General features: G+C 40.3%; 1 protein-coding gene across 2 annotated transcripts in view; it reads left to right on the forward strand.

The window, feature by feature from the left end:
- Nucleotides 1-1,081: 1,081 nt before the first annotated feature.
- RASA1 (RAS p21 protein activator 1) overlaps nucleotides 1,082-24,778 on the forward strand; it is a 69,282-nt gene continuing 45,585 nt past the window's right edge. Inside the window, exons 1-4 of one of the 2 annotated variants that reach the window (XM_074932391.1) lie at nucleotides 1,082-1,536; nucleotides 17,542-17,691; nucleotides 21,222-21,357; nucleotides 22,201-22,271. In XM_074932391.1, coding sequence (XP_074788492.1) covers nucleotides 1,097-1,536; nucleotides 17,542-17,691; nucleotides 21,222-21,357; nucleotides 22,201-22,271 — 797 coding nt within the window. In that variant the 5' untranslated portion in view covers nucleotides 1,082-1,096. Of the gene's footprint in view, nucleotides 1,537-13,151; nucleotides 13,229-17,541; nucleotides 17,692-21,221; nucleotides 21,358-22,200; nucleotides 22,272-24,778 lie in introns of those variants that run through there. The other variant, XM_074932392.1, reaches the window with a different exon arrangement.

A 24,778-nucleotide genomic window follows, 5' to 3' on the forward strand; every position in this document is an offset into this window, starting at 1 on the left:
GGTGGAGACTCTCTACTTACAAGGAGTCACATGGAAGAGATGAGGGGTAATGGGTACAAGTCACTCCTGGGAAGATTCTGATTAGACACAAGAGGAAAATTTTTCACAGCGAGAGCAATCAGCCACTGGAATAATCTCCCCAGGGAAGTGGTGGGTTCCCAACACTGAACACTTCTAAGATTCAGCTGCACAGGGTGCTGGGCCATCTTGTCTAGACCATGGTTATGCCAAGAAGGGTTGGGCCAGATGATCCCCGAGGTCCCGTCCAACCCGGGACTCTACAACTGTTGACTCTAGGATGCATGGGTTTTTAATTTATTGCTAGACTACCGTGTCTTTGCAGTAATACGCAAAGGTCCCTTTCAAGCCGACTCCTCTGAAAAAACCAACCCCAGCGAGCAGCCTGGCCACCCCGTATGAGGGCAGCCAGGCCCGACGGCACAGAACCGAGGGCAGATCTTCCCACACCCGCCGGGTTTCTGCCCAGAGGCTCCAGACGGGCCGCGGGACGAGCGCTGCCTCCACCGAGGACAGGACCAGGACCAGGACCAGGACCGGCCCCGGCCCCCGGCCCCCGGCCCCCGGCCCCCGGCCCCCGGCCCCCGGCCCCCGGCCCCGGCCCCGGCCCCGGCCCCGGCCCCGGCCCCCGGCCCCCGGCCCCCGGCCCCCGGCCCCCGGCCCCCGGCCCCTCGCCCGCAACGCCCCCCTCCAGCAAGGCCCCATTTAGCCCTTTTTAATTTTTTTTTTTTTTTTTTTTTTTTTTTTTTTTTTGTGCGGCGCGCAGGCGCGGTGCGGCGCGGCCCGGCCGGCCGGCGGGAGGCGGGGTGAGAGCGCGGGGCCGCGCCGGGCCCTGCGGAGCTGCCCTGCGCGCCCAGCCCCCGCCCAGCCGGGTATTGTTCCCAGCCCGTCTCCGCCGGGGAAGTTTTGCCCTCGTCCCGGCTCCGCTCCCCGCCGGGGCGGGGCGGGGCGGGGGGCCCCTTTGTCGCCACCTCCCCGGCGTGCGGCGGCCGGCGGAGGGGGGACGGCGGAGGAGGAGGAGGAGGAGGAGGAGGAGGAGGAGAGGGAGGAGGGGGGGGCGGCGGCGGCAAGGCTCAACATGATGGCGGCCGAGGCCGGGGGTGAGGAGGGCGGCTCGGTTCCCTCAGCCGGCACGGTGGGAGCCGCCGCCGCCGCCGGCGCGGAGCCCGGGTACTACCCCCGCAAGGGGCCGGGGCCGCAGGGCCCCTTCCCGGTCGGCTCCGGCGGCGGCGGCGGCGGCAGCCCGGGCGCCGGCCCCCCCGGTGGCCCGGCTTTGTGCTCGGTGCTGGGGCTCCTGGAGCTGGGCGCGGGGCCTGCCCCGCCGGCGGCCGGCCCGGGGCAGGGACCGGAGGCGGCGCGGGCGATCGATCCCGGCACCGCCGCCGCCGCCTTCCCGCCGCTGCCGCCGCCCCCCTCGGCCGGGGGGCTGGGGACTGTGGACGAAGGCGACTCGCTGGACGGGCCGGAGTACGAAGAGGAGGAGGTGGCCATCCCGCTCAACGCGCCCCCCACCAACCAGTGAGTAGCCGCCGCCCCGCCGGGGCCCGCCCGCCCCCCCCCCCTTTGCCTGCCTCCCCCCCCCCTTCGCCCGCCTTTCCCCCCGGCTCTCAGAGGTGGGGGCGCTGGGCCCCCCCCTTTCCCGGTGGGCAGCGTCTGTGAAACTCCCCTGGAAGTCCCGCATAAGTTTTGCTGCCCCTAACACCCCCCCCCGGTTCCGTTCCAAAGCCAGGAGAGTGTTCGCCTCCGCCTGCCCGCTCTGCAGCCCGGCCCTCTGCCCTGGTGGTACCCCGCTAATGACGGGGGGTCCACCCCTGGAAAAATAAATTTAAAAAAAAAAAATTAAAAAAAAGGCGCTCCGGTTGAGCAGAGTTAGGTTTTAAACAAGTTTTCATAGCGATACTGCAGGCTGCCAGGAAGAGTGAGCTATTCCGGTTGTGGTTTAACTACCTGTTGGGGAGACTTTTCCAATCTCCGGTAGCGCCGTATTCTTTCTCAAAAAAACCTTACTTTTTAAAATAAAACTTAACAAAAAGGCTATCCGTAGCATAAAATAATTCATATACCGTATCATTGGTTTTGTATTTCGTTGCTTTCTACTTAGAAAAGTAACGTTTAGCTTTTCCCTTTCATACACAAACATAGCTATAGCAATGCGCACGTGTTCGGTCTTTTTTTTTAAATTCAGTCTTCAAACGTGGATTTAAAATTAATTAAAATTATATATTTTAAAGTGTTAGCAGAGAGGCTATTTTTTATAAATAATGTCTAACTGCTTTGCTGCTCAACTAATTTTTTAAAAAAATATTTTTAATTGGGTTATGTTTGAAGACAGGAGGCAGTTGAAGGAAAAGAAACTGTAAACCTGCAGTCAGGTTTTATTACACTTCTCCATCCATTAGGTTAATCGGGATTCCGGCAGTGCTGGTAATAGAATCTTGCACTAGAGGCAGACCAGTTCTCTGTTTATGTTGTATGAAATATAAGATCAGATAGTGTTATATAGCGTTCGTGTAATTAGTATGTACTTTAAACGTAGCCTTTGGATTTAACCGTAGAAAGTCTGCAGGTTTACATAAAACCCTTGCAAGGCTTGTATTAGAACAGAAAATAGCCCTCAAGCAGGTACAGTATTTTCTCCAAAATTAAACTTCTTCAAAGGCTTGCATTACTTTCGTCAGTGTCTAGAAATGTGCTGTTCCTGAAGTTACAGCGAGTATAGTTGATAATTTAGGGTTTTGAGGTACAGGGTGGCAGATGTATTGAAGATACAGGTCAGAAAGTTAATCTGAAAACCCATCTGAGTTTGGCTTTGTTTTCACGTTCTCTCTAACTCCGCTGTCAGAGTTAACTTCTGCACTGGTTCATGTACTTCAAAGATTTTGGGAGCCATGGCAGTTGTTAGGAGGGCATGAAATGTAACATTACAGGATTTCTTTCAAATTAATCTCTCTAACCTGGACAGGCTTCCTAGTAATCATGTATTCTTGTAATTTCTAGACTGCTTGTGGAAGTTTGTAAACATTAAGGCCTTGCTTTGCAAAGACAGTGTTTGAATAGTCTTAAACTTGCAGAATTCCCTAATGAGCTAGAAATAGGATTAGGCAGATTCGGCAAAGGATAAAGAGGGAAATAGAAGCACATGAAAAAAGCAAAATGACTTCTTCGGTATTATGTGCCAAACCAGTGAGATACAGAATTCTGCTTTTCTGGTTTTGTCTCTGAAAGATCAGATTGCTGCTTCTGTTAGAGCCGCCTAAATTCCTCAGAGAACTGAGGAAAAAGCCAAAGAGCGAGCTTTTTTTGAAATACTTTTCAGAAAGTGGGTGATTATTTATGAATAATCACCTGTTTGATACTAAATAATTGTCCCCACATCTACAATTCTGAGTGGATTTTGCAGTCAGAATACTGTCTTGTGAGTCATGTGCAAGTGTGATGGTTAACTTTCATGAAAGAGGATGTTAGATTTCTGACGAGAGGTACATGCGAGGGGAAGACTGCAGAAGCCCTGATTTTTGTTTTGGTTGACAAGGCTTCTTAACCTTATTCAGACAAAGGGGACGTTGAAGCTTCTGCGGGACAAGGGCATAGCTCTAGTTAAATGTTCCTCACTTGAAGATTCTTTAATACAGAAACATCCAAGAAATAAAATACATCTGTAAAGTTGATTCAGAAGTTCTGGCTTCGATATACTTAACCTTTTTCTTTGTAATTTTATCCTAGGTGTGTGACTTTTCCATTTAAAAAAAAAATATTAAATTGGCTTATTAAAATAATTAGAAGCATTTTTTTCCTTTCATTTATCTCTTATTTTATACAGTGTCAGTTTTTACCATTCTTGGTTAAGTAATTTAAATTGACCATATGTCGATAGTAAATTGTATCCTTTCAGTCCTTCTGTTTTATTATTTAAAGTGCCCTTTCTTTGTAGTCATACCATCTGCTTCTATGGAGTTGAACTCCTGATTTATTACCAAAAACAAAGATCAATATTATCTATCATCTTACATAAGGAAAGGTCCAATATAAGTCCTTTAAGAGTGGTAATTGATCTTGTCATTTAAACTTGGATTAAATTTCTCCAGTTGAATGTGATTACAAAACTGCTGTTCCATTTGTTTAAATAATGACTGCCAGCTCCACCCTTTCCCACTTCCTCCTAATTCATTCAGTTTTTATAGGAGGCATGCAGGGTTGGCTTGGTGGATAATTCCATGATTCTGCTTCTTTGTCTTAATTGCTTACAATATATTATGTGTGCATCAGAAAATTGAGAGTGCTCTTCACTCATGGCTTTGCTTTATGTGATATGAAATTACTATTGTATAAGAATGAAAAGGCATTATTTCTTTCATAACAGTAACGACTCACTAAGGCTTTTTGTCTTCCCATAGACATACATCACATTTACTGAGTGGTTGGTTACTGACTCCAGACAAAATACCCGATAAAAGTGGCTGTTGGTGTTTCCAAGTTTATACTCTAATCTTAGACTTTTAAGTACAAAATAAAATAAAGCTTTCTGTGTAAACTTAGAGATAACTTTATTACTTATAAATCTCTTGTTTTGCAAATTAAAAGAAAAAAAAAAAAAAGAAACAAAATCTGAGTTCCCAGTTTGCAAGTGTTAGACTGTAAAGTTGTGAAGAGATTTGACTTTTTTTTAAAATGAGTCAGGTTTTTTTAATACCGTGTAGCTGACATTCTGGCTTTCACAGTAGCTAACCTGAAGAGTTGGGAAGTGAAGCAGAGCAAGTTCTGCACTTCCCATCAGGATGCTGTAAATACAGTTTGTTCAGGGTAGTCAGGATGTGTTGTCTTTGCTAGCAAGCACCTAATACACTTAATTTCCTCTTTTCTTTTCCACATACCTAAGGAAGAGGGGAACCGTATCTTCTCTTAGTGTGTTTTCTTTAATTTTCTAGCAATGGGAGGAGTTTGTTAGCATGTAACAGGTTCTCTTTATTCACCAACTCAAAATCCCCAAGTAGGGTTGATTTTTATCATCTTTGATCTGGAGTGAAACTGACTTAAGGCTTGTCTCTTCAGTGTGTGTGTGGTTTTTCATTTTTTCTGGAGCACAGCAGTAGCATGTTTATGTTGTAGTTTAGTGCTAGATGGGAGGCACAGGATGCTGGGGAATAAAGTGGGCAACCCTGTGTTTGTTTTGCTTCTCTTTTTCTGTGCTTTCTACCCCGTTTGCAAAGCTCGCTGACAGGCTGAAATAGTGTAAGGAAATGCCTTTGGATTTAATGAATGAGTGTTATTTAATTTGGTTCTAAACCGGCAGTATGTGGAATAGGTCAGTTATTTATATATTTGATTAAAAAATCTTAGCAACGAAATTATTTTAGATCCTCGTGTTGCGTTAAGGTGGCAGAAGCAGTTCCAGTGTATTCCAGCAAAACCGACATTTTCATGAAGCATTTTTTTGAACAGTGGTTATCTCTTTGAAATGGAAATCAGCTGAAATCGAAAGCTATCGACCATACAAAATGAAATAGGCTGTCAAAATACCGTCTGGTTAAAACAAATCTTACTCAAGGCAGATGTATTCTTACAGTCACTCTTGGTGCCTGTTGAGACAGCGTAATAGTGAGAAGAAGAGCTGAAGATAGAGATGGATACTGAAATCTTAAATCAGCTTGGATTACATGAAAGTAGAACATTTTTCTACCTGATTGTAGTGTGAAGTTCTAGTTTCTTCACGTGTGTTGAAGGTGGCAAGTCCAGAGTTCTGCAGCATTTTTTTATTTCAGTAACTATTAGAAAGGAATTATTTTCTGAATAATGGCTGAAGGCCCTTTTCCATACTGATGAGTGAATCTGTTGCACTGAAAACTGAGGGGAAATAATATTGGCATGTTCAGTTAGATACTGTATAAACAAAAAATGAAATGTGATATAACTTGGTTTTAGTGTATGAGGTTTCTGCTTAGCAGTTAATGTGGTTAGTAGGTACACACTACTTTTTTAGATAATGAATTTCTTTAATTCCTGTTCTCTACAGAAGGGAGACACCTTATTTTTCTGAAGTTTATGGATAATGTACTGATTTGGCTGCTTAGAAAATAGAACTGATTATAAATCTGGTTTTAGTTCTGGCTGAATGTGTGGCATTACAAGTGCTGTCTTCAATGAATGGTTACAAGCAGCAGAGCATAATTGTACCTAACCATATATAGGAAGTGAATCAGTTAAGTAAACTGAGTATGTTAGGTACCTACATAAATTAAAGCTCCAGATGAAGATAACCAGAAGTACAACAGCATTTAATGCCAGAAAAAAGGTTTGAGGGGGATTTTTCAGTAGTTTAGTCAGTATTTCTAGCTAACATCTGATGATGTCATTTTGTTTATGCAGCAAGTAGAGTCTCTTGACCTGCACTTAAGTTTTTATTTTGTGTCATATATTGACTCCCAGAACTTCAGTGTGGGACTTATACACTTCATCTACAGGCCTGCCTTATCAAGAAGCACAATATTGTGCCATATTTCTTCATCTTTTCTTGTCTTAATGTTTTGTGGCTGAGGAGCGGGGAGAAACAAATTTTACCAGTGGGGGCGTGGGTCTCTTCAGTGTAGGACCCTGTCTGTTGATTGAGCCATAAATTTCTAGGACTCCCATGGTACTTTTCCAGTTTCTCACATAGCTTTCTCCTTTAAAAAAACAACAACAACAGAAAAAACCTTGATATTTGTCTTGCTGGAAGGCTCAGTAGAAGGTAGGAGAAGGCGTCTTGCAAGTATTGCAGTGAAACAATTATGTGTTCCTCTGCAGTATGGTTAGTCCCAATAAAATGTTACCAGTGCTTGACAGGTTTTATATACTTGTCCTATTGTATGTACTTTTATCTGCTATATAAAGACTGCAGGCAGTCTCTAGTAATTTTCTATTTTTATGTAAAATATCTGCTCTATCACTCTGGAGCAGGAAAAAGTTTCTGTTCTTACATGAGTCTGTCTCTAAATTATGTTTTGTGTTCAAGGTGGTGAGCAGTAGTCAGCATGGATTTATGAGGGGGAAATCGTGCTTAACCAACCCAAAAGCCTTCTATGATGAGATCATTGGCTTGGGGAGAAAGGAGGAGAGTTTACCTCAGCTTTAGCAAAGCTTTTGACACCGTCTTCCATAGCCTTCTCAGAGGCAAGCTGACAGCATACAGGTTAGATAAATGGACAGTGAGGTGGATTGAAAACCGGCTGAACGGCCAGGCCCAGCGGGTGGTGATCAGCAGCACAAAGTCCAGGTGGAGGCAAGTCACTGGTGGTGTTCCCCAGGGTGTACCCAGGGGGCAATACTGTTTAATATTTTGATTAATGACCTGGATGCTGGGACAGAGTGCACCTTTAGCAAGTTCGCAGACAATGCAAAACTGCGAGAGGAGTGGCTGAAACACCAGGTGGGTGTGCTACCATCCAGAGTGACCTGGACAGGCTGGAGGATTGGGCTACAAGGGATCTCGTGAAGTTCAACAAAGGAAATACAAAGCCCTGACACCAGGGAGGAATAACCCCAAGCACATGCTGGCGGCTGACCAGCTGGAAAGAAGCTCTGCAGAGAAGGATGTGGGCGTCCCAGTGGGCAGAGCCAGCAAGGCACCCTCCTGGCAAAGGAGGCTAACAGTATCTTGGGCTGCCTTGGGAGGAGCATTGCCAGCAGCTCAAGGGAGGTGATCCTTCCCCTCTGCTCAGTACTACTGAGACACGTCTGGGGTGTCGGGTCCAGTGCTGGGCTCGCCACTACAGGAAACATGGACGTACTGAAGCGGGCCCGCTGCTGGGCCACCAAGAGGATGAGGGGACGGAATCGTGTGTCAGACAAGGAGAGCCTGAGGAACCTGGGACTGGACAAGAAGAGGCTCGGGTGGGTGTTAATCCACCTGTATAAAATATTTGATGATAGGGAATAAAGATGAGGGAGCCGGACTACCCTTACTGGTACCCGGTGACAGGGCAAGAAGCGATGGAAACAAATTTAAAAACATGAAATTCCATCTGAATACCAAATAAAAGGGGTGAAGGTTGAACTAGATGATCCCTCGTGATCACTTCCAACTTAAGTGATTCTGTATATGCATAAACATACTGTTTATAGTTGAGGATCAGTGTTACAGGATGTATTTGCTGCAAATTGTTACTTGAAGTGGACAGGAATAATGTCAGAGGCAGTAGCTAATAGGGAAAACTTTAAAGGAAAGTAGAAGAAATCCTTAGGTTGGTAAACAGACTATTTCATTATTTTCCATGTTGGCAGATCTCATAATTTCTGCTGTAAAAGCTCAAGAATTTGCCTTTTAAAAAAAAAGAAGTCTTTCTAAGGTAGCTAACAGTGCTGCTTAAATGTTTAATATCTACCTTTTCCTTCTAAGGTATGTTTTTATTACCATTATCAGTGTGTACAAATTAATGTATACCAACCAGTGTTGCTAAATTAACTTGAAAGCTCCAGTCATATTTCAAGAACGGCGTGTCGAGCTCTCCAGGTCGCTCCGTATACCCAGTCAGTGTTCTGGTAAGTTAGCACTCTGTTTGTTGTGATGATCAGGCCCTAAAAAAGTAATTTTTATCTTCAAATTTCAGTATTTTCAGCTGCTTCTCAGGCCAATTTCATACCAAAGCAATTCTTTTTGTTACGGTTTCCTTTTTTGTTAAACTGAAATAGTAATAGTTGTTCATCCTCAAGTGCTAATTGGTCTTTTTTTTTCTAAATATAGTTTCATCAGGGTTGGAATATACAGACTCATAAAACAGCCCAGGTTGGGAGAGACCTTGAAAGATCATCTGGCCCGGCCTTTTTTGGAAAGGGAGCATAACTGAGGTTATCTAACACCTTGTCCAATCATGTCTTGAAAACCTCCAGTGAAGTTTACCTCCCTCCCTGGGGAGGTTGTTCCAGTGAATGATTGTTCTCACTGTTAAAAAAAAAATAAATTAACTACTGGAACACTGTGATGAGGCCCCTCTGAGCCTTCTTCAGGGGGAAAAGGCTTAACTCAGCCTTTCCTCATAGGGCCGGTTCTCCAGCCCTTTGATCATCCTGTGACCCCTCTTTGCATCCTCTCCAGCCTGTCTACATCTTTCCGGAACTGTGTGGACCAGAACTGGGCACAGTTCTCCAGGTGCAGCCTGACAGCTGGGCAGAGTGGGATGATCACGCCTCTATCTCTGCTAGCGATGCCCCTGCGGATGCAGCCCGGGACCCGATCTGCCTTCCGTGCTGCAGCAGTGCACTGCTGGCTCGGGTTCAGCTGCTTGTCCCAGGTCCCTCTCAGCAAGGCTGCTCCCAGCCACACAGAGCCCAGCCTGAGCTGGGCTCTTGGGTTAGTCTGGCCCAGGTGAAGGACCTTGCATTTGTCCTTGTTAAACTTCATACTGTTCTGGCTAGCCCACTCTTCCAGCCTGCCTGGGTCTCTGTCAGATGGGTCACCCTTCTGACGTGTCCACCTCGACATTCAGTTCAGTGTCATCAACAAACTCGGTGCAGGTGCTCTCAATCTCACCGTGCAGCTCATTTATGAAGATACTGAACAGTGTGAGGCCCAGTATCCATCCCTGGGTGACCCCATCTGTGACAGGCTGCTAGCCAGAGTACAAACCAGTGGTGGCCACACTCTGGATGTGGCCCATGAGCCAATTTTCTACCCATCTTGCAGAGCACCCATCCAGTCTGCATCTTGCCAGTTTGTCCAGTTAATGTTAGTGTTTTGTTGTTAGCTGTATGTAATTACATCTGAGGAAGCTGAGTATGTAACTACATGGGAATATTTAAAACATTACAGTTTTCTGTTGAGGATTACTGTCATTGGCTCAGCAGGGGTGGGTATATGATTTTCTTATTAATAGCTATTTACAGGTATTTGGACAAGGGTTTTTTCTATGAACTTCCCCTTGCAGAGTACACTGCTTTCTTTTCCAGGGTAGTTTCCAGAATTCATCTGGGTTTAGCCAACCTTTGATCATCAGTTCAGGAATCATATGATAATTCTGTGTAGCTTTGTGTAAGAGGTTTTTCTAAAATTTTGGTCTCTTTTTAAAATTGTTATTATTGCAAGTCCACCTCTTGCTTTCTGTAAAATTATTTGTATGTGTGTGAATGTTCACCCTTATGTAGGACATGCACAAAAGGATATTGTGTCTGTGGCTTACTCACTGGGTTTTGTATGGTTATGTTGCAGATAAATTGCATCATCTTTTTCTACATATAAAATTTAAGGGTAACCATAAATCAATTAATTCCTTTTTTATATTGCCATCTGTTAGTAGAGTAACATTGAATGTTACAAGATTCAAGCTTGAGTACATGCTTAATCCAGGAAAGAAGGAATTGCTTGGATCACTTTGTTCAAACCATACCTTTTCCCCAGACTTTTTCTTGCATACATTTTTGTGCTTTCTAAACATCTGTGGAGAGATTTTTTTTGTTGTTCTTTCCACTACTTGGCAATAAAAAGGGATGCTAGAGAAATGTCTTTATTCTGCAAAACCAAAATGTTACCAAGCCTCTGTACTAATCCTCTTGTTCTATATTCAAGTCTAGAGACAGAGTTTGGTTTTTTCCTTAGCTGTACACACAGTTCTTTTACATCATGCTGTTGGATTTGTTCTGTATGGATTGTTTTCTCTGGGTTATGTTCCCCCACTGTTGTTTCTAAGTGCATGTGGGAGGTATTTGATATCTTTTAATTTAGGCATTGTACCTAGCTTTGATTTCTAGTGTGCAACTGTCAGGGTTTTCTCGTTGTAGAAGCACTTATCTGTCCGTGGGCACAGTGTACCTCTCTAGAGACGCATTCCAGCTTGAAAGAGGAGTACAAAACAAAAACCTGTGCTCAGCTAGAGAGAGTGAGGTGCAGGGAGGAGGAGGAAGGTGAAGGACCCTCTGGTACATTTAATGAAGTTAATGGCAGACAAGGTGAATAACATGTTAGAAATTGCTTAATTATTTCTAAGGAGTATCTGCTGATTTGTGTAGCAGTATTAACATTGTTTCTGTCGTAGTTACTCTTAGTTCAAACAGAAAAGGTATATTTTTGACCTGAGAGCATAAGTTAAAAGCATGTGAAAATGGGAAGTTTCTTGCTAAAAACTTTAATGAATTCCAGAATTCTCTTCCTAATCTGATTCTTCAGTAAGAAAATGCAAGCTGTTTCAAGCTATTTTTCAGCCAGTTTAGCTATATTTCTTCTGCTTATTTGTGGCTTTTGCAAAAATGAGATGGGCAATCAGTGTTTTTTTCAGTAAATATGTATCAGGTAGGATTGGAAGAAATCTTCAGTTATGTTGGATATTACGCTGCTGTCACATCTGTCTCTTAGAGCTTAGCATTGTTTATTACAGCAACTGAAACTTTCAGAACCTTTCTTTCCTTAGTGAAGTTATTTAAATGTATTCCATTTTGACTGTATGCTTATCTTCCTCCTTCATCTCTGCATAGTCTTTTTGTTAAGATGTACTGAGGTTTGTGTGGTTGATCTGTTTTGTTCTAAGCCCAGAGTTGATGTAAACTCTGCTGAAAGTGTTTTAATAGCTGCTTTTGGAGGGGTGTGCATGTCCCACGGTTCACAGGTTGCCACAGCTGGTGTACTGAGGAGTGCCTGTGGTAGTGAGTTTCCATGTTAGTTGGCTGCTTCCTAGTCTTGAAGTGCAGCACAGTTCAGTTTCCCACATGCTGTCTCTAAGGAGGTTTGGAACAGTCAAATGAGAAAAGCAGAATTATTCTTCATTAGGCTTGCATGGGTATGCTTGCATGCATTGTACTGCCTCTTGGAAAAATGCATAAAGATGCAAAAGGGACAAAACACCCTCCCTCCCTTTCCTAGAAGAGTATGTAACACTCAATTTCACTTACACTAACCAAAGAACCCTTACTTGACTTTAAATTAGTTTCAGCTTTTCTTTCATTATCTTAAAGGTGCATCCAGTGTAGAAGTTGATACACATTTGCAGAGGATTTTCTGACAGGAAGTTCTTTCTGATGTGAAGAACTGCAGACTTGCTCAAAACTTGGTAACTCTTGGATAGTAACTAACAAGACAGAAGAAGGATGTAAATTTAGTAGTCTGAGTGAAATTTATCATCTCTACAAATAATGTGCATAAAGGAGCTTATGTGGCCTTACAAATCTGGCAGAGGTGAGGGATAAAATGTTAAAAGGCAGAGTCTGGATAAAAATGGTAACACTAAGAATGCTTTTTAGGTTGAGAGAAACTGTAAGACTGAAATGCAACTTGAACAGTCAATAGCAGCATCACATCTTCAGACAGAAAGCTTGAGGGGTGGTTTGTGTTAATGAGTTAAGAAGAAACAAATAAGAATACAGGATATTTGTTGTGATTTTTTTTTTTCCCTCTGTCTTCATGAAGCTGTACTTGAGGTTTCTGTGTGTCATTTGAAATTGAGGATTTTCCCAGTTCAAGGGAATCATCTCTGCTCTTTTTTGCTTCTAATGGGGACAGAGCTCATGTAGTCTCAGGAGGTGATAACAAGGATCTGTAATGTGTGAAAGGTACTAAGGCAGTGACTGAACTGATAGGAGGGGAGCTCTGACCATGACTCCTAGGAGTTCCCTATTACGGGTTTTATTGAAGCAGCAGGATATGGCTGAGAAGAGGTTCGAGTGAAGTGGATATGTCATTTGATGACTGTTTTTCCTGTGCACCGTAACTTTCTAGACAGAAATAGAGAGGTCTGCAGCTGTTATCAACATCTACATTTGTACTTAAGTTGCTGAAAAACACTTCAGCTCCCCTTCAGCACTTTCTCCTGCATTCCCTCCACCCTATCCTACTGTCTTCCTAAGTAAAAACTGGTGTGCAGTAACAGCACAGTCCTTCATTGGAACAGCAAAGCTTCGTAATGTTTGCTTTTCCCACATGTAAAGAGGAAATATGTAAATAAAAGGATTTGGCTGAACAATGTGACGTGCTTCCACACATAACAGCAGCTGCCTCCTTCCAGATGGTAAATTCACCATCTGCAACTTCTCTGTGAACAGCCTGTGCCTTGCATGGACTTTGTGGTGTGTCCACATTGGCGGCCAGAAGTCCTGTCACTACCGCGAGCTTGCAGAAGGGATGGAGTGTAGTTGCATTCCTGCTCACAGCAGAAAGTGCTGGCTGGGCCTCACAAAGGTAGTGTGGCTGGAAGCTGGTACTCACCGCCTTCCATGGAGCAGAGGAGGATTGAGGAGCTCTCGTATGCAGCCAGAGGTAACAGCTCTAACTGCAGTGCAACTCCTTTCATGAGGTTCATGACTTGGTTTATGGCTCCCAGGCACACGCTGTGGCTGTAGCGTAGGGACCCCTCTCCTGTGCAGCTGTATGTTGCTTGTGTGGATTTAGAAGCTGTTTCTGAGGTTGTGTCTGTCTTCTGTCTGTTTTCTCTAGTTAAGATTGTGATACATAGGGTTGGGGTTTTGAACATGCTGCCTTTGATTTAAACTGTCAGACAGGAGCATTTTCTTGCACAGCTTCTGACTGGCTTGTGAAACATGGGAGCCTATTACTGGTATTTTCTTAGAAGCAAAATAAAGGTTGCAATTTAGGTAACAATTTTACAAGTTTTTGACAGCAGTTAAATGGGTGGTCATGGAAACAACCATCTAAACTGTGATCTACAGCTGGTAAGACATTTTATAGTTGAATCACTCCATAACATTCTGTTGCAAGGCCACTGGTGTTTTCCCTTTTAATGCATCTCATAATAGCTATTGTATTGTCAGGGCACTAGCTGTAATTCAGAATGTAATTTGATTATGTTTGCTCAAAACACTGTGAAAGTAGTGGATTGCCAGCATTTAAAAATTTGAAAAGTTAATGTCAGAAATAAAGTGTTCCTGTGTAGGGACTAGGCAGCCAAGCAGAGGTGAGTGACTAGAAATGATAGGGATCTTGTCTTTGGCAGTGATGGAGGATATACATCTAAGGAGTAGTGGGTTAGGTTTTGAGTGCATGCATTTGATAAGTCACAGCCACAGGGGTAACTTTACTGACAGGGAGGCAGGTTTTGTATTTGAGACCTTCCTATCCAAACCTTAATTCCTTTCATGAGCTGTGTAGTGCACTGTAAGTAGGCCTCCTTTTTACTTCTGTTTAGAAGCTGTATTTGGTGTAAATCGAGATCTGGGTAAGTGCTGCTTCTGACTGTGAGCACATTAAACTTGGAAGCTGTTAACGATTGCAAAATGCTGAAGTTGATCTTGACCTGTAAAACTCAAAATTATGCAGAGCCTCTGAAGATGGAAAAGTAGTTTCTTTTATGTATTATTGCAGAAACACTGAACTCAAAACTTTGTTGAGATATACCTGTTTGAAGTTTAAAGCCAGAGGTTCTGCGATTTATTTTATTTAAGAATTTATGGTAGCCTACTCCTGTACTTCATGGTGTTCTGCACTCTATGTTCTCTGATGAAATTACGACAAGTAGGGCAGGTTCTGTAATTTAGTTACTTCTCTCATACTTTCTTTGGATAGCATTGAGTGTTTAATGGCTCTTCTTTATAACTGATAATACAACATAAGTGATCTTATTAACATTTTTCACTAGTGTGAATTTGCTCAGTACATTAGCCAGTATTCCCAGAAAAATTGTTGTATGGATGTATTTCAAAGCAAAAAAAAATCCCACAACCTTTTAACAGAAGTATTAAAAAAAGGATAATCCCAGTCCTTAATTGAGCACTTGGTATCATTAATCAGGTCGAGTACTGCAATTTTGTAAAATAGTCTTTACTATTTGCTATCAAACTACTTGAAGATAATGTTGCAAAGTTGCAGAGTGCGTCTTCATATAATAATGAAAACAGGTGATACCTGGATGAAAAACAGGACGTGCACTTCTAAAAATGAAGTCTTTAAACACTCTTATGCTGTATATTGCTTGAATAAAGTGGTTCTGCCTAGTGATGAAACTGCTCTCTGGCAAAATGCAGCTATTTCTTGACAAGTATTTTGTATACTCTAATGGTATCCTAAGAGCTTGTACTTAAGTGTGTATCCTGTTTTTTTTAAAGATGTGTGCTATCTACAGAGACTTCCTGATGATACCACTTGAGCTGTTTTCTGCTATCGTTGCTCAATATTGACTGCTTTACTGCCATGTGTATCTTCTTACCAGTTGGTAATTAAATTCAGTGTTAATATTTGTTTCTGTAACCGGTGGTATATAGCAATTTGTGCATTACGCTAATGTATAGCGAGCTCTATGTATTCTCTTGGCTGTCAATGTTTCAGATATGTGCTCAGTGACATGGAATTTAATTGCTCTCAGAAGTTAACTAGATACTTTTGGGAAACAAACCTTTTCTGAGATTGGGGATCAAATAACTTTTAACTCTGCTTCTACTTTAGCAGGTAATAAATGTCTTCTGTTAAGCTTGATATAAAACTGTTGAATGAGAGAATCCAGCCTGTTCAGCGTTCGAGGAATTGATCTCCAGTAGGTGGGATATATCTATGTATGTATATTGCTGTCACCAGCAAGGAGGGTGTCCTCTTTGTTCAAAGCTTCTGTTTTTAAAATCGGAGCACCCACGTTTGTGCTACTGTCGTAAGAAATCCTGGTCCCTTACAGAAAAGTTGAATATTTTGTTGGCAAGTAACACTGCCTTTTTGTTTCCCTATTGTATTTTTCATTAGTAATTTGCATTCTTATTAACACTCCCACCTTCCACATTTTGAAAGTGTGCCTTTAAGTCTGGCATTGTAAGGCAATGTGTCTCTCAATAGAGTTAGGATTATTTTTCTCAAGTGGGTGATAAATAGGAACAAATAAAAGCTTAGTGAACCTATTGTTAGTTTAAAATAGGCTTCATGGAATGTTGGTTTCAAAGAATTTCTTGATCAGGAAAGTTTCTTGGGTCTCTGGAGAGTTTCTTACTTTGTGAAAGTTGGCCTATCCAGCATAGCTGGGAATGAACACACTGGCGTTTCAGCCATGCTGTGCACACTGACAAGCAGAGTATTTCATCCTAGGTACTTCAAAATAGATGGTCTTGATTTTGTTTCATTTCCTAAAGGACCCCACTGGGGGGGGATAGTGTGATCTGCTTCTTTGCAGACCGTCTTTAAGCAACAGGTCTCTGTCGGCAAGGCCGTGTTGCTCTGGGGTGGGATGAGACAGGACCTCCTCGGCCTGCAGCTGCCTTAAGTGCTGCACGTTGTACAGACACAACAGCGCTTTTTCTGGTTTAACTTGTTTTGATCAGGATGAGGAAGAGAAGCAAGGGAGAACTATACCAGCAAGCATGTGGCTTTGCCAGGGTAAACAGTATCTACACGGGTGCTGCTTCTGCTGGCATATGTGATGTTTATCAGTTTAGTCTATCTGATTTTCATCTTGGTAAAAGCCCTCAAAACTTTTGCTTCCATTTCATAGAAAATAATGTTTCTGGTCAGATTTTATTAACAGCCCAGCTATTAATTTTTCTTTTTTGGGAACAGTAATTTGTGAAATTTCTGGTTTTCTTGCATATATTATTTCTAAAGGTCATTTACATATCTATTCTAAAATGCATTTTTGTGACTCTTACAAGACTTGTGAACTGCTAGAACTAAAAGGTGAATGGTCCGAAGTGGTAAAGAATTTTAATTGCCCAAAAGAGTGGCTGTATGGAAGCTGATATTTTCTTGAGTGTAGAAATGGAAGGTTGAATTAGGCATAGTTAGTTGATGGATGCAGAGCTAATAAATTATTACAGTATGTAGCTCTGGAACATGTTGTGGCTTTGTGAATATGATGAGAACAATGCTTGGCTTTATATTTGACTGGCACTCTACATTGCTGCCTTTTTGTTTTTTTAAAAAAGAACCTAATACTTGATCATTTGGAGTGGAACAAGTGCTCTGACAAAAGCTGTGTAAATAAACTGATGTAAGGCGAATGAATGCTTGAATGGTAGCAGTCTAACCTTTACTTTAGACTGAAGTGTTCCTTTGTCATATTTTTCAGTCTGTGATTTGCCATGCATCTATACTTGGTTTTAATTGGTAGGGTACCCACTGTGATTAGGAAAGACTGTTTTGGGCCTGGATGGTGGTCTGGTGACTGCTGCCACTCCAATTCAGTACAGGCTTTGCTACAGCAGTATCTGTGTCAGCTCAGGAACAGATTGTTACAATTCACTTCCCGGTTTATGCTTTTGGAAATTCCAGCCTGAAGTGAAGGCTGTGTAGGCTTAAAATACAAAGGTCTTCCAGATCAGTTGTTTCTGGTTCTGTTTATTTAAAATAAACAAACTGGAGGGGGAGAGAAAAGCTGATGATACATATGGAGCCTCCATCCCTTGGGATGGTTTGTTGGGAGAAACAGCTTATCTGAAAAACTGTGCTGTCTTAAAAACACTGTTTATTGGAAATAAGTAAACTGGGATGTTGAACATGTATGTAAAGATTTGATAACTTTGAAACAAAAGTTTGGAGTTACCGGTTTTGACTGAATGCTTTTGTTATTTTTATAGGTCTATTCTGTGAGAATAAACAAAAGCCATAAGTTCTAAGGACACCCGTTATTACTCTTTTTTCAGGTGGTATCATGGAAAACTTGACAGAACAATTGCAGAAGAACGTCTTCGACAAGCAGGCAAACCTGGAAGTTACCTTATTCGAGAGAGTGATCGGAGACCAGGTTCATTTGTGCTTTCATTCCTTAGTAAAACAAATGTCAATCATTTTAGGTGAGAATTAAATGTTTTATTTTAACTACTGTAATCTGTTTATTTTTTGTTTGAGGACACACTAGAGTCCAAACAGAAAACAATCACTGTATTATAATTGAGTATTTTTGACTCTTTTTGCATGGTACAGCTTTTTACTTGTGTTTAATTGTTTTAAAATATGCTGCTTAAAAATTACTTTATAGTCTAAAGAACAAAAATGTGAGGAAACCAACAACATCTGGATAGAGAAGCCTGTCTAAAGCAGTTGTGAATAAACTTAAAGCAACATGCATGTTTCATTAGTTAGTCAAGGACTTTGAGTCTGTTCTGTAGTAGCCATTGTAGCTCACAGGACATACTTAAAAGTGCTAGCACATCTGGTTGCTTCCTTAATTTTGAGGGAAGAAACCCTCAAAACCAAAAAAAACAAGAAGGAACAAAGCAATTGTGTGTTTAATAATGTGAAGGTTTACTTCACTTTCAGTGTGTGTTAGAATTGTTCCAGATAGAAGTAGCTCTTCATCTAAAGTTGGAACTAGGAATATTTTACCATTACAACCAACCTGTGTACATTAGTAAGTTCATTTATTCTTCAGTGTAAATGAGATGTATTCTGAGAAGAGCTTGAAGGTTAGTCAGCAAGTGGTGTGCTGCAGTGTAATGTTTATCTTCACAAAATAGGAAAGCAGATGTTTCATCGAGAGTAAAAGAAATCTTTGTCAGTTGTCTTGATAGCAGCAAACATATTCAAAACAAATTCTTCTACTTCTGAAAACAGGAATTATCCAGAATACCAACATATGAGCCACTATGCGCATGACTTGAAAATGTAGGGAGTTTTTGTTTGCATCTGCTTTGTGATGAAGTGTAGTTCAGAGGTCCCGACCTACCACTGACATGAAGGCATAACTCTGTGAAGTGCAGACAGACAGTAGAGCACACAAGTTGTATCTCACGTTGGCATCTTGCCTTCTGAGTTACCAGTTTCAGCCTCTCAGCTATACTGATACTCCTTTGGAAACTGGTTACTGTGTAGCAGTAGCAGAAAAGTAAACTCTGCCAGTACTTGCTTTCTAGTGCTGTTTTGGATTATTTTTAATACCTTCTCATTTTGAAGCCAGCATCAGGCAATTGACTATTGGTTCATGACCACCATAAAAGTGTTCCTGGCATCTCAGGTGGAAAATGATCTAAGGATTTCTGATTCCCTAAGGAAAGGGTCCTTAAAATACTTTCAAGCCTTAAAGAATCTTTTGGTCTGAGATCCATAAAACACAGAGATAAATATCCAAAGGGAATTTGTTGGTTAATACCGTTCTTCAGAATTTGGACATGTTTTCAGTTTCATTCTTTGGCTTCCAAGCGTCTATTTTTGTTTGTTATTGGGTAGGCAAGTCTTACACCCAAGAACATTGTCTACCTCAATAAGGGCAACCTTAACGTAATGTTAAGAAAATGCAGGAATGGATCTCCTATGTCATACAGAGTAGCAGTGCTGTGTCTACCAAAGCTTGATCTTTGCTACTTGCAGCCTCCCAGGAATGGGTGAAACTTACCTTGATAAAAATTGTCCCTCATATTTTGTTTTCTAACAGTGTTATTTTTCACATTAAACTTAGATTTCTGAGCAACTGAAATCCCAAAGTTTTAGATGAAAATTTCTTCAACTCTTTTAATTCTTCTGGTGCTACTCGAAAGTTGCATACGGACATACATGTTCATGCAACATAGGATTCATTTGTAGCATATGAATCTGTCAGAACTAAATGTTTTTTGACTGAAGTATTACCTGGTTTTGGCAAGTCAGTGATACAAAATATTTTGAAGGAAAATGTTTATCTTTTAATCTCATCCTTCAGCATTTTCTGTGATTACAGATGTCGTTCTGTATTTGCTAGCTCAGTTCTGAATAATGGTTTGATTTAAGCTTGATGACATAGTAGTCTGAAACACTAAATGTCATTTAGAACCTAATCTCTACTGAGTAATTTACCAAGGAATCTTACAGGAAATATGCCAAAAGATCTAGCCTATGTCCTTTAAGTTATATTGTTTTCTGACTCCCCTTACAGTGCTACATGCTTAAAAACTTCAGATTTAATTTCTGAAGATCCATCTTTTTATACATGTTACATCACTGTTTGGGAAAAATAATTTAGTTCGAGGAACTGACTGAGAGACAGTATTGTTGTGCGGAAATGTATCAGAATACCAACTTGCTAAGGAAAAAGAGTAAAAATGGAGGAAACCAATAAATAGTGTACTCATTTGGGATGGATAAGTTTCCTGGCAGTTTAAGGTTTGGGGTTTGTTTTCCCCTTCCCCTTTTGTTCTTGAGTTGTTCACAAGCTTTGTGAAGAGGTCAAACACGAAGTAGAACACTAAGAAGATTCAAATATATTTATTTTCGGTACTGTAATTTATTTTAAAATATCCTTAAGATAATTTGTCTCTCTTCTGGAAACTGAAGACAGAATTAACATGAGCTTTTATTTTTTTTTAAACAGCAAAATTTTCTTAGCTTGTTAACAATTTCTTACATTTTTGTAAGAATGCAGGTGAGCTGCTACTCAGGACTTCTGTCTGAGCTGTGTTGCTGGCAAAATTCAGATCTGCTAGATGCCATCAGTTTAAATAATCTGATCATTTCTTTGGATTATCTACTCAAAATACTAGAGTTGTTTCAGATTAAGTACTACTTAACTTTTGCAAATGACTCTTGAGTGTAACAGGAATATTTTAAATACTGTTAACTCTTTTACCTAAACAAATAATTCCTGACTGCTTTTAGAATTTGTGTTGACTAGCAATGTGAACAGACATGGTACTGGCCATTTTTGTTATGACAGTGCATCAATGAATCTATGTCCTTCCAGAAAAACACAACCCTTGAAAATGAACAGTTCTGTAAAATGAACAGTTTTATAAAAATTCTTTATTGTGAAATGGTTTTGTAAGCTTTTTTACCATTAGTTAGAAGATTTGTAAACTGAATTTAAGGAAGTACTTTGATTATTTCAGAGTAATTTCTTATCTTTTAATATGGATGCTAAACTCACTGTAAGGAAGTGGTTAATTTTGGAAGGTCTTTGTTTTCTCATAGTATAATCAAGTGCAATTATTTGTTGTTAAAATATTCTGATGCATTGTTAAATTTATATAAGCCTGTCACAGAACATGAATGTTCTGCATGATACAAGTAATAGTGCTGCTGTGTCTACAAGTGCATTATTTCGGTTTTCCAAGACACTCAAAATAACATTTTTCTGTTCAATTTCACTTAGTTCTGACAAATGCACGGGCTTTTTTTGTGAATTATCACTTCCTTTAGAGTTTTAAAATACTGGTGTGTCATGTGATATATATATCTGCAATTTTGGATGAAATACTAATTAGCTAAGATTTACTTAAATTTTTGTAGAGAGCTTGTAATACTGCATTTTGCTGAATGTAAACACTGCTTTAAGAACCGAACATTATCCTCATTTCCTTTTCCTTAAAAAAGGTAGCAAAAAATTTTCCTAAGTCAATCTTCTTTTTATTAACAGGATTATTGCCATGTGTGGAGACTATTACATTGGTGGACGTCGTTTTGCTTCGCTCTCAGACCTAATTGGTTATTACAGTCATGTGTCCTGTTTGCTGAAAGGGGAAAAGCTTTTATTTCCAGTAGCACCTCCAGAGGCAAGTAGTGAAATTTTTAAGTGTCATTTACTTAAATGTTAGTAACTTAATTGCCATTCATGGTTTTCATTGGAAAAACCATTGTAGAAAGTTTCCTGTAGTTCTACACAGGCTGAGCGTATATTGAAGTATAGGGAATATAAAAATGATTTATTAATACAAAGTAATGATTTAAAAAAAAGGTACTTAATGAAAATGTATAATGAGAAAGCTAGAGGTCAGGTCTTGCAGTTGTCTCCAGATGTGGTTATAGCATTGTAAGTAGGCAGAGATAAACAAGGAAGTGTTTAATTCTTGTCTGGTAAAGAGCACTGCTGTTTTGTGCTATTTAGTGTATCTAACAACAGTTTCAAAATATACATACTGGAAATAACCAAGGTTTCTGAAAATGGGTTTCTTTCACATGCCCATCCTTAATATAAGTAACTAAAATGAAACAAAACAGTACATAATGCCTACCCCACCCCTCCCAACCCAAAGCTTAAATAAAGATGTTACTGAATGTTAAACTTCTGAAAATATCCAAAAAATATCTTAAGTGGAAGAAAATTTTAAATTATACTTTTGTGGGAATTACCTTACTGGTGATGTATTTTGAAGATAGTAACCACACATTATCTGTCATGCTAGAAGACAAAACAGAATGAGAGTTCTTGTAGCGAACTATGGATTACACTTCTCTAGCTCTCAGTGGTTTTGAGCTTTGAAAACTTGAAACTGTCGGGGGGCACATAAGTGACTGTTACCAGTCCTCTGCCTCAGGATAGCGTGGCACTGGGGAGAAGGATTCCACATAAGAAAGAGCCAAAAGTACTATCTTTGCTATCTTTTCTTAAATTGTAGCCTGTAGAGGACAGAAGGAGAGTTCGGGCAATTCTGCCTTACACCAAAGTGCCAGAAACTGATGAAATAAGGTATGTTTTAATAATAGTACCAGTTGTGAATTCTCAAGAGTATTTATAAATGCTAATGATTTAAGTATGTGTTGATATGCAAATACTGTCCAGTTGCACAGTTAGGTTAAAGGATGATGCCTCTCTGTTTTTTTTGTTGGAAATAGGAATAAGGCTCCTTATTCTCAGTACATTTGTTTGTATTAATAGTAAGGGAATTTACATTAGGTTTATAGATGTAAAATTAGTAATCTTACAGTTTCGAAGTAAGTTTTGTGGAGCCCTGCATTTTTCTTCAGGAGGATAAATTTGTGTATGAAATAATTCTGTGCAGAAATGCCCCCTGCAAGTATGTGAAACGAATGAGTTAGGCTTTTTTTCCTGAACTGCCACAGAACTAATAGCAGATACAAACCAGAACAATTCTGACTGCTATAAAGAGAGTGCATTGATTGCTCATAAATGGAAGAACAGAGTACATAATGCTTTCTTTGAAATAAGAAAAAAGGAGAATGTTGAAAAAGCTTTGCCTCTGATGTTATGATATTCATTTTCTTACCTGTGCTTGGAAACTTGGTGACTATTTTTTGTAAGTTCTCTTCTCTATTCATAAAATGGATCAAGAATGATTCTCCCTTCCCTCCCTCCTTATCAAGAATGATTCTTCCTTCCCTTCCTCCTTTTGTAAAGAGTCTGTATTGAACAAACGATACTGTTAAATGTGTAATCTTCCACAATTTTTAGTTCATAAATTACTGAATTACAGGCCTATCTCTCATATTCTCATACGTCTCTGTTAACTGTTACTCACTTCCTTTCTACCACTGGTATCTCAATAATTTCTTAGGGATTGTCTGTACTCCCCACCCTTCTTGCATTTTCATTAGATGCTGTGTGGAAAGGAAGCAAAGCCAACAGTCCCATATCCAGTAGAAAAGCATGTGCTGGTTACTTGGAATTGATAGTGCTCTTTTGACATGTCAGAATTACTTTTTTTCAGATGGAAGAGTACGCAGTTTTAAAGAGATTTGTAGTGATTTCTAATCTCTAGTGAGACAGTATGGGTTTTCATAAGTTGATTTAACACACTCATTGAATTGGAAACTCAAACAAGGCTTTTGGGGAGTAGTAGCCTAAGATATAGAGAAAGGCATATGAGAGATTTATATCCTCATTGGGATGGAAATTTATCCGAAGGCTCACAGTCCAGTCCTATCTGACCTCTTTAAAGAATTCTGTGAGGATACTTGTCTTTGAGGTTATGTTTTTTCCAAGCAGGTAAGACAGGGAAGGAACTCTCTAACTGCATATTTCAAGTAAGGCTTCATATTATGTCTAAGAATAAAAAGATAGATTGAGTCCATTAAGTGCCTTTTGCACCTACCAACTTAAGAGGAAAAAGCATTTTATTACTTTGCTATCATAACAAAGATTGTAGAAAATTATAGCTTTTCACCCTCTTTTAAGATACAGCTAAAATGCAGAGTTGTATGTTTGGGTTTTCAGATCCACATAGCTAAAATAGTTCATGGCAGAGCTGGGACCACAGTTCTCAGTTTGTTCTAGTTCAAATTAATACACTGTTGAAGGCTTCATGCATGTCAGAGAATGGGCTTAAAATTTTAACATCGTAGTTAATGTTTAAAAAGCTTGAAGTATTACAGGGTTAATTTTAGCCTGTGTTCTGTGCAGTAACAATGTATAGTTCTTTGTCATAGAGTTGATGGAGGGCGCTTTTTCTGTCTGTCACCCATTCTTAGGATTTATGTTCATTAGCAGGCGAATTTATTGTTTTCAATAGTGATTTGTTGCTTTTTGTTCTATAATTCTTTCTGTTTGCTTTGTGCCCAAGTTAATGCCTTTTCTGTTAGCCTATTTCAAATGAGAGAAACACTATAGAAATTTGCTATGTAATTTTGGCCTTAAATAATAGTTAATGAGCTTCAGTACTTTATTGCTATTTCCTGTAGCCTGATACATCATCAGACTTGACTGAGAAGTCTTGCTGTTCTACAGTGAAAGGTTTTCATATGACCTGAGTGTGGCATAACACAAGGAGTAACTTACACTAACCTTCCAGAAATGGAACTCCCTTTAGACATGTTAATGCTTCTTACTTATGCTTTTCTTGTAGCTAATTGCATGGCTTCTCTGGTTCTGTACTCTCATTGTAGCACTTGGCTTTATATGTGAGAACATAAAGAGTAGGTATTCCATAGGCTTTTATTAGATAAGATTCATTTTTGATGAAAGGAGTATTATTTTCTTATAGATTATTAAGGGTATCTCTGGTTATTTTACTTGTGTTTAGTATTTGATCCCTCTTGATAGAAGAACAATATTACTATATTTTAATATTGTCGTGTTATTTTTGGTTTATACATCCTCAGCACACTTTAAAGTTGACAGAACTGAAGTATGTATTAAGATACTAAATGTAAATCAAAAGTATAAATACTCATGTATAGTTGCCACTTCACTGTCAGGAAAAACAGACGTGATGTGTTTGGGGTACTGATTGATGCATT

This window comes from Athene noctua, chromosome Z (assembly GCF_965140245.1).
Source record: "Athene noctua chromosome Z, bAthNoc1.hap1.1, whole genome shotgun sequence".
NCBI classification, from domain to species: Eukaryota; Metazoa; Chordata; class Aves; order Strigiformes; family Strigidae; genus Athene; species Athene noctua.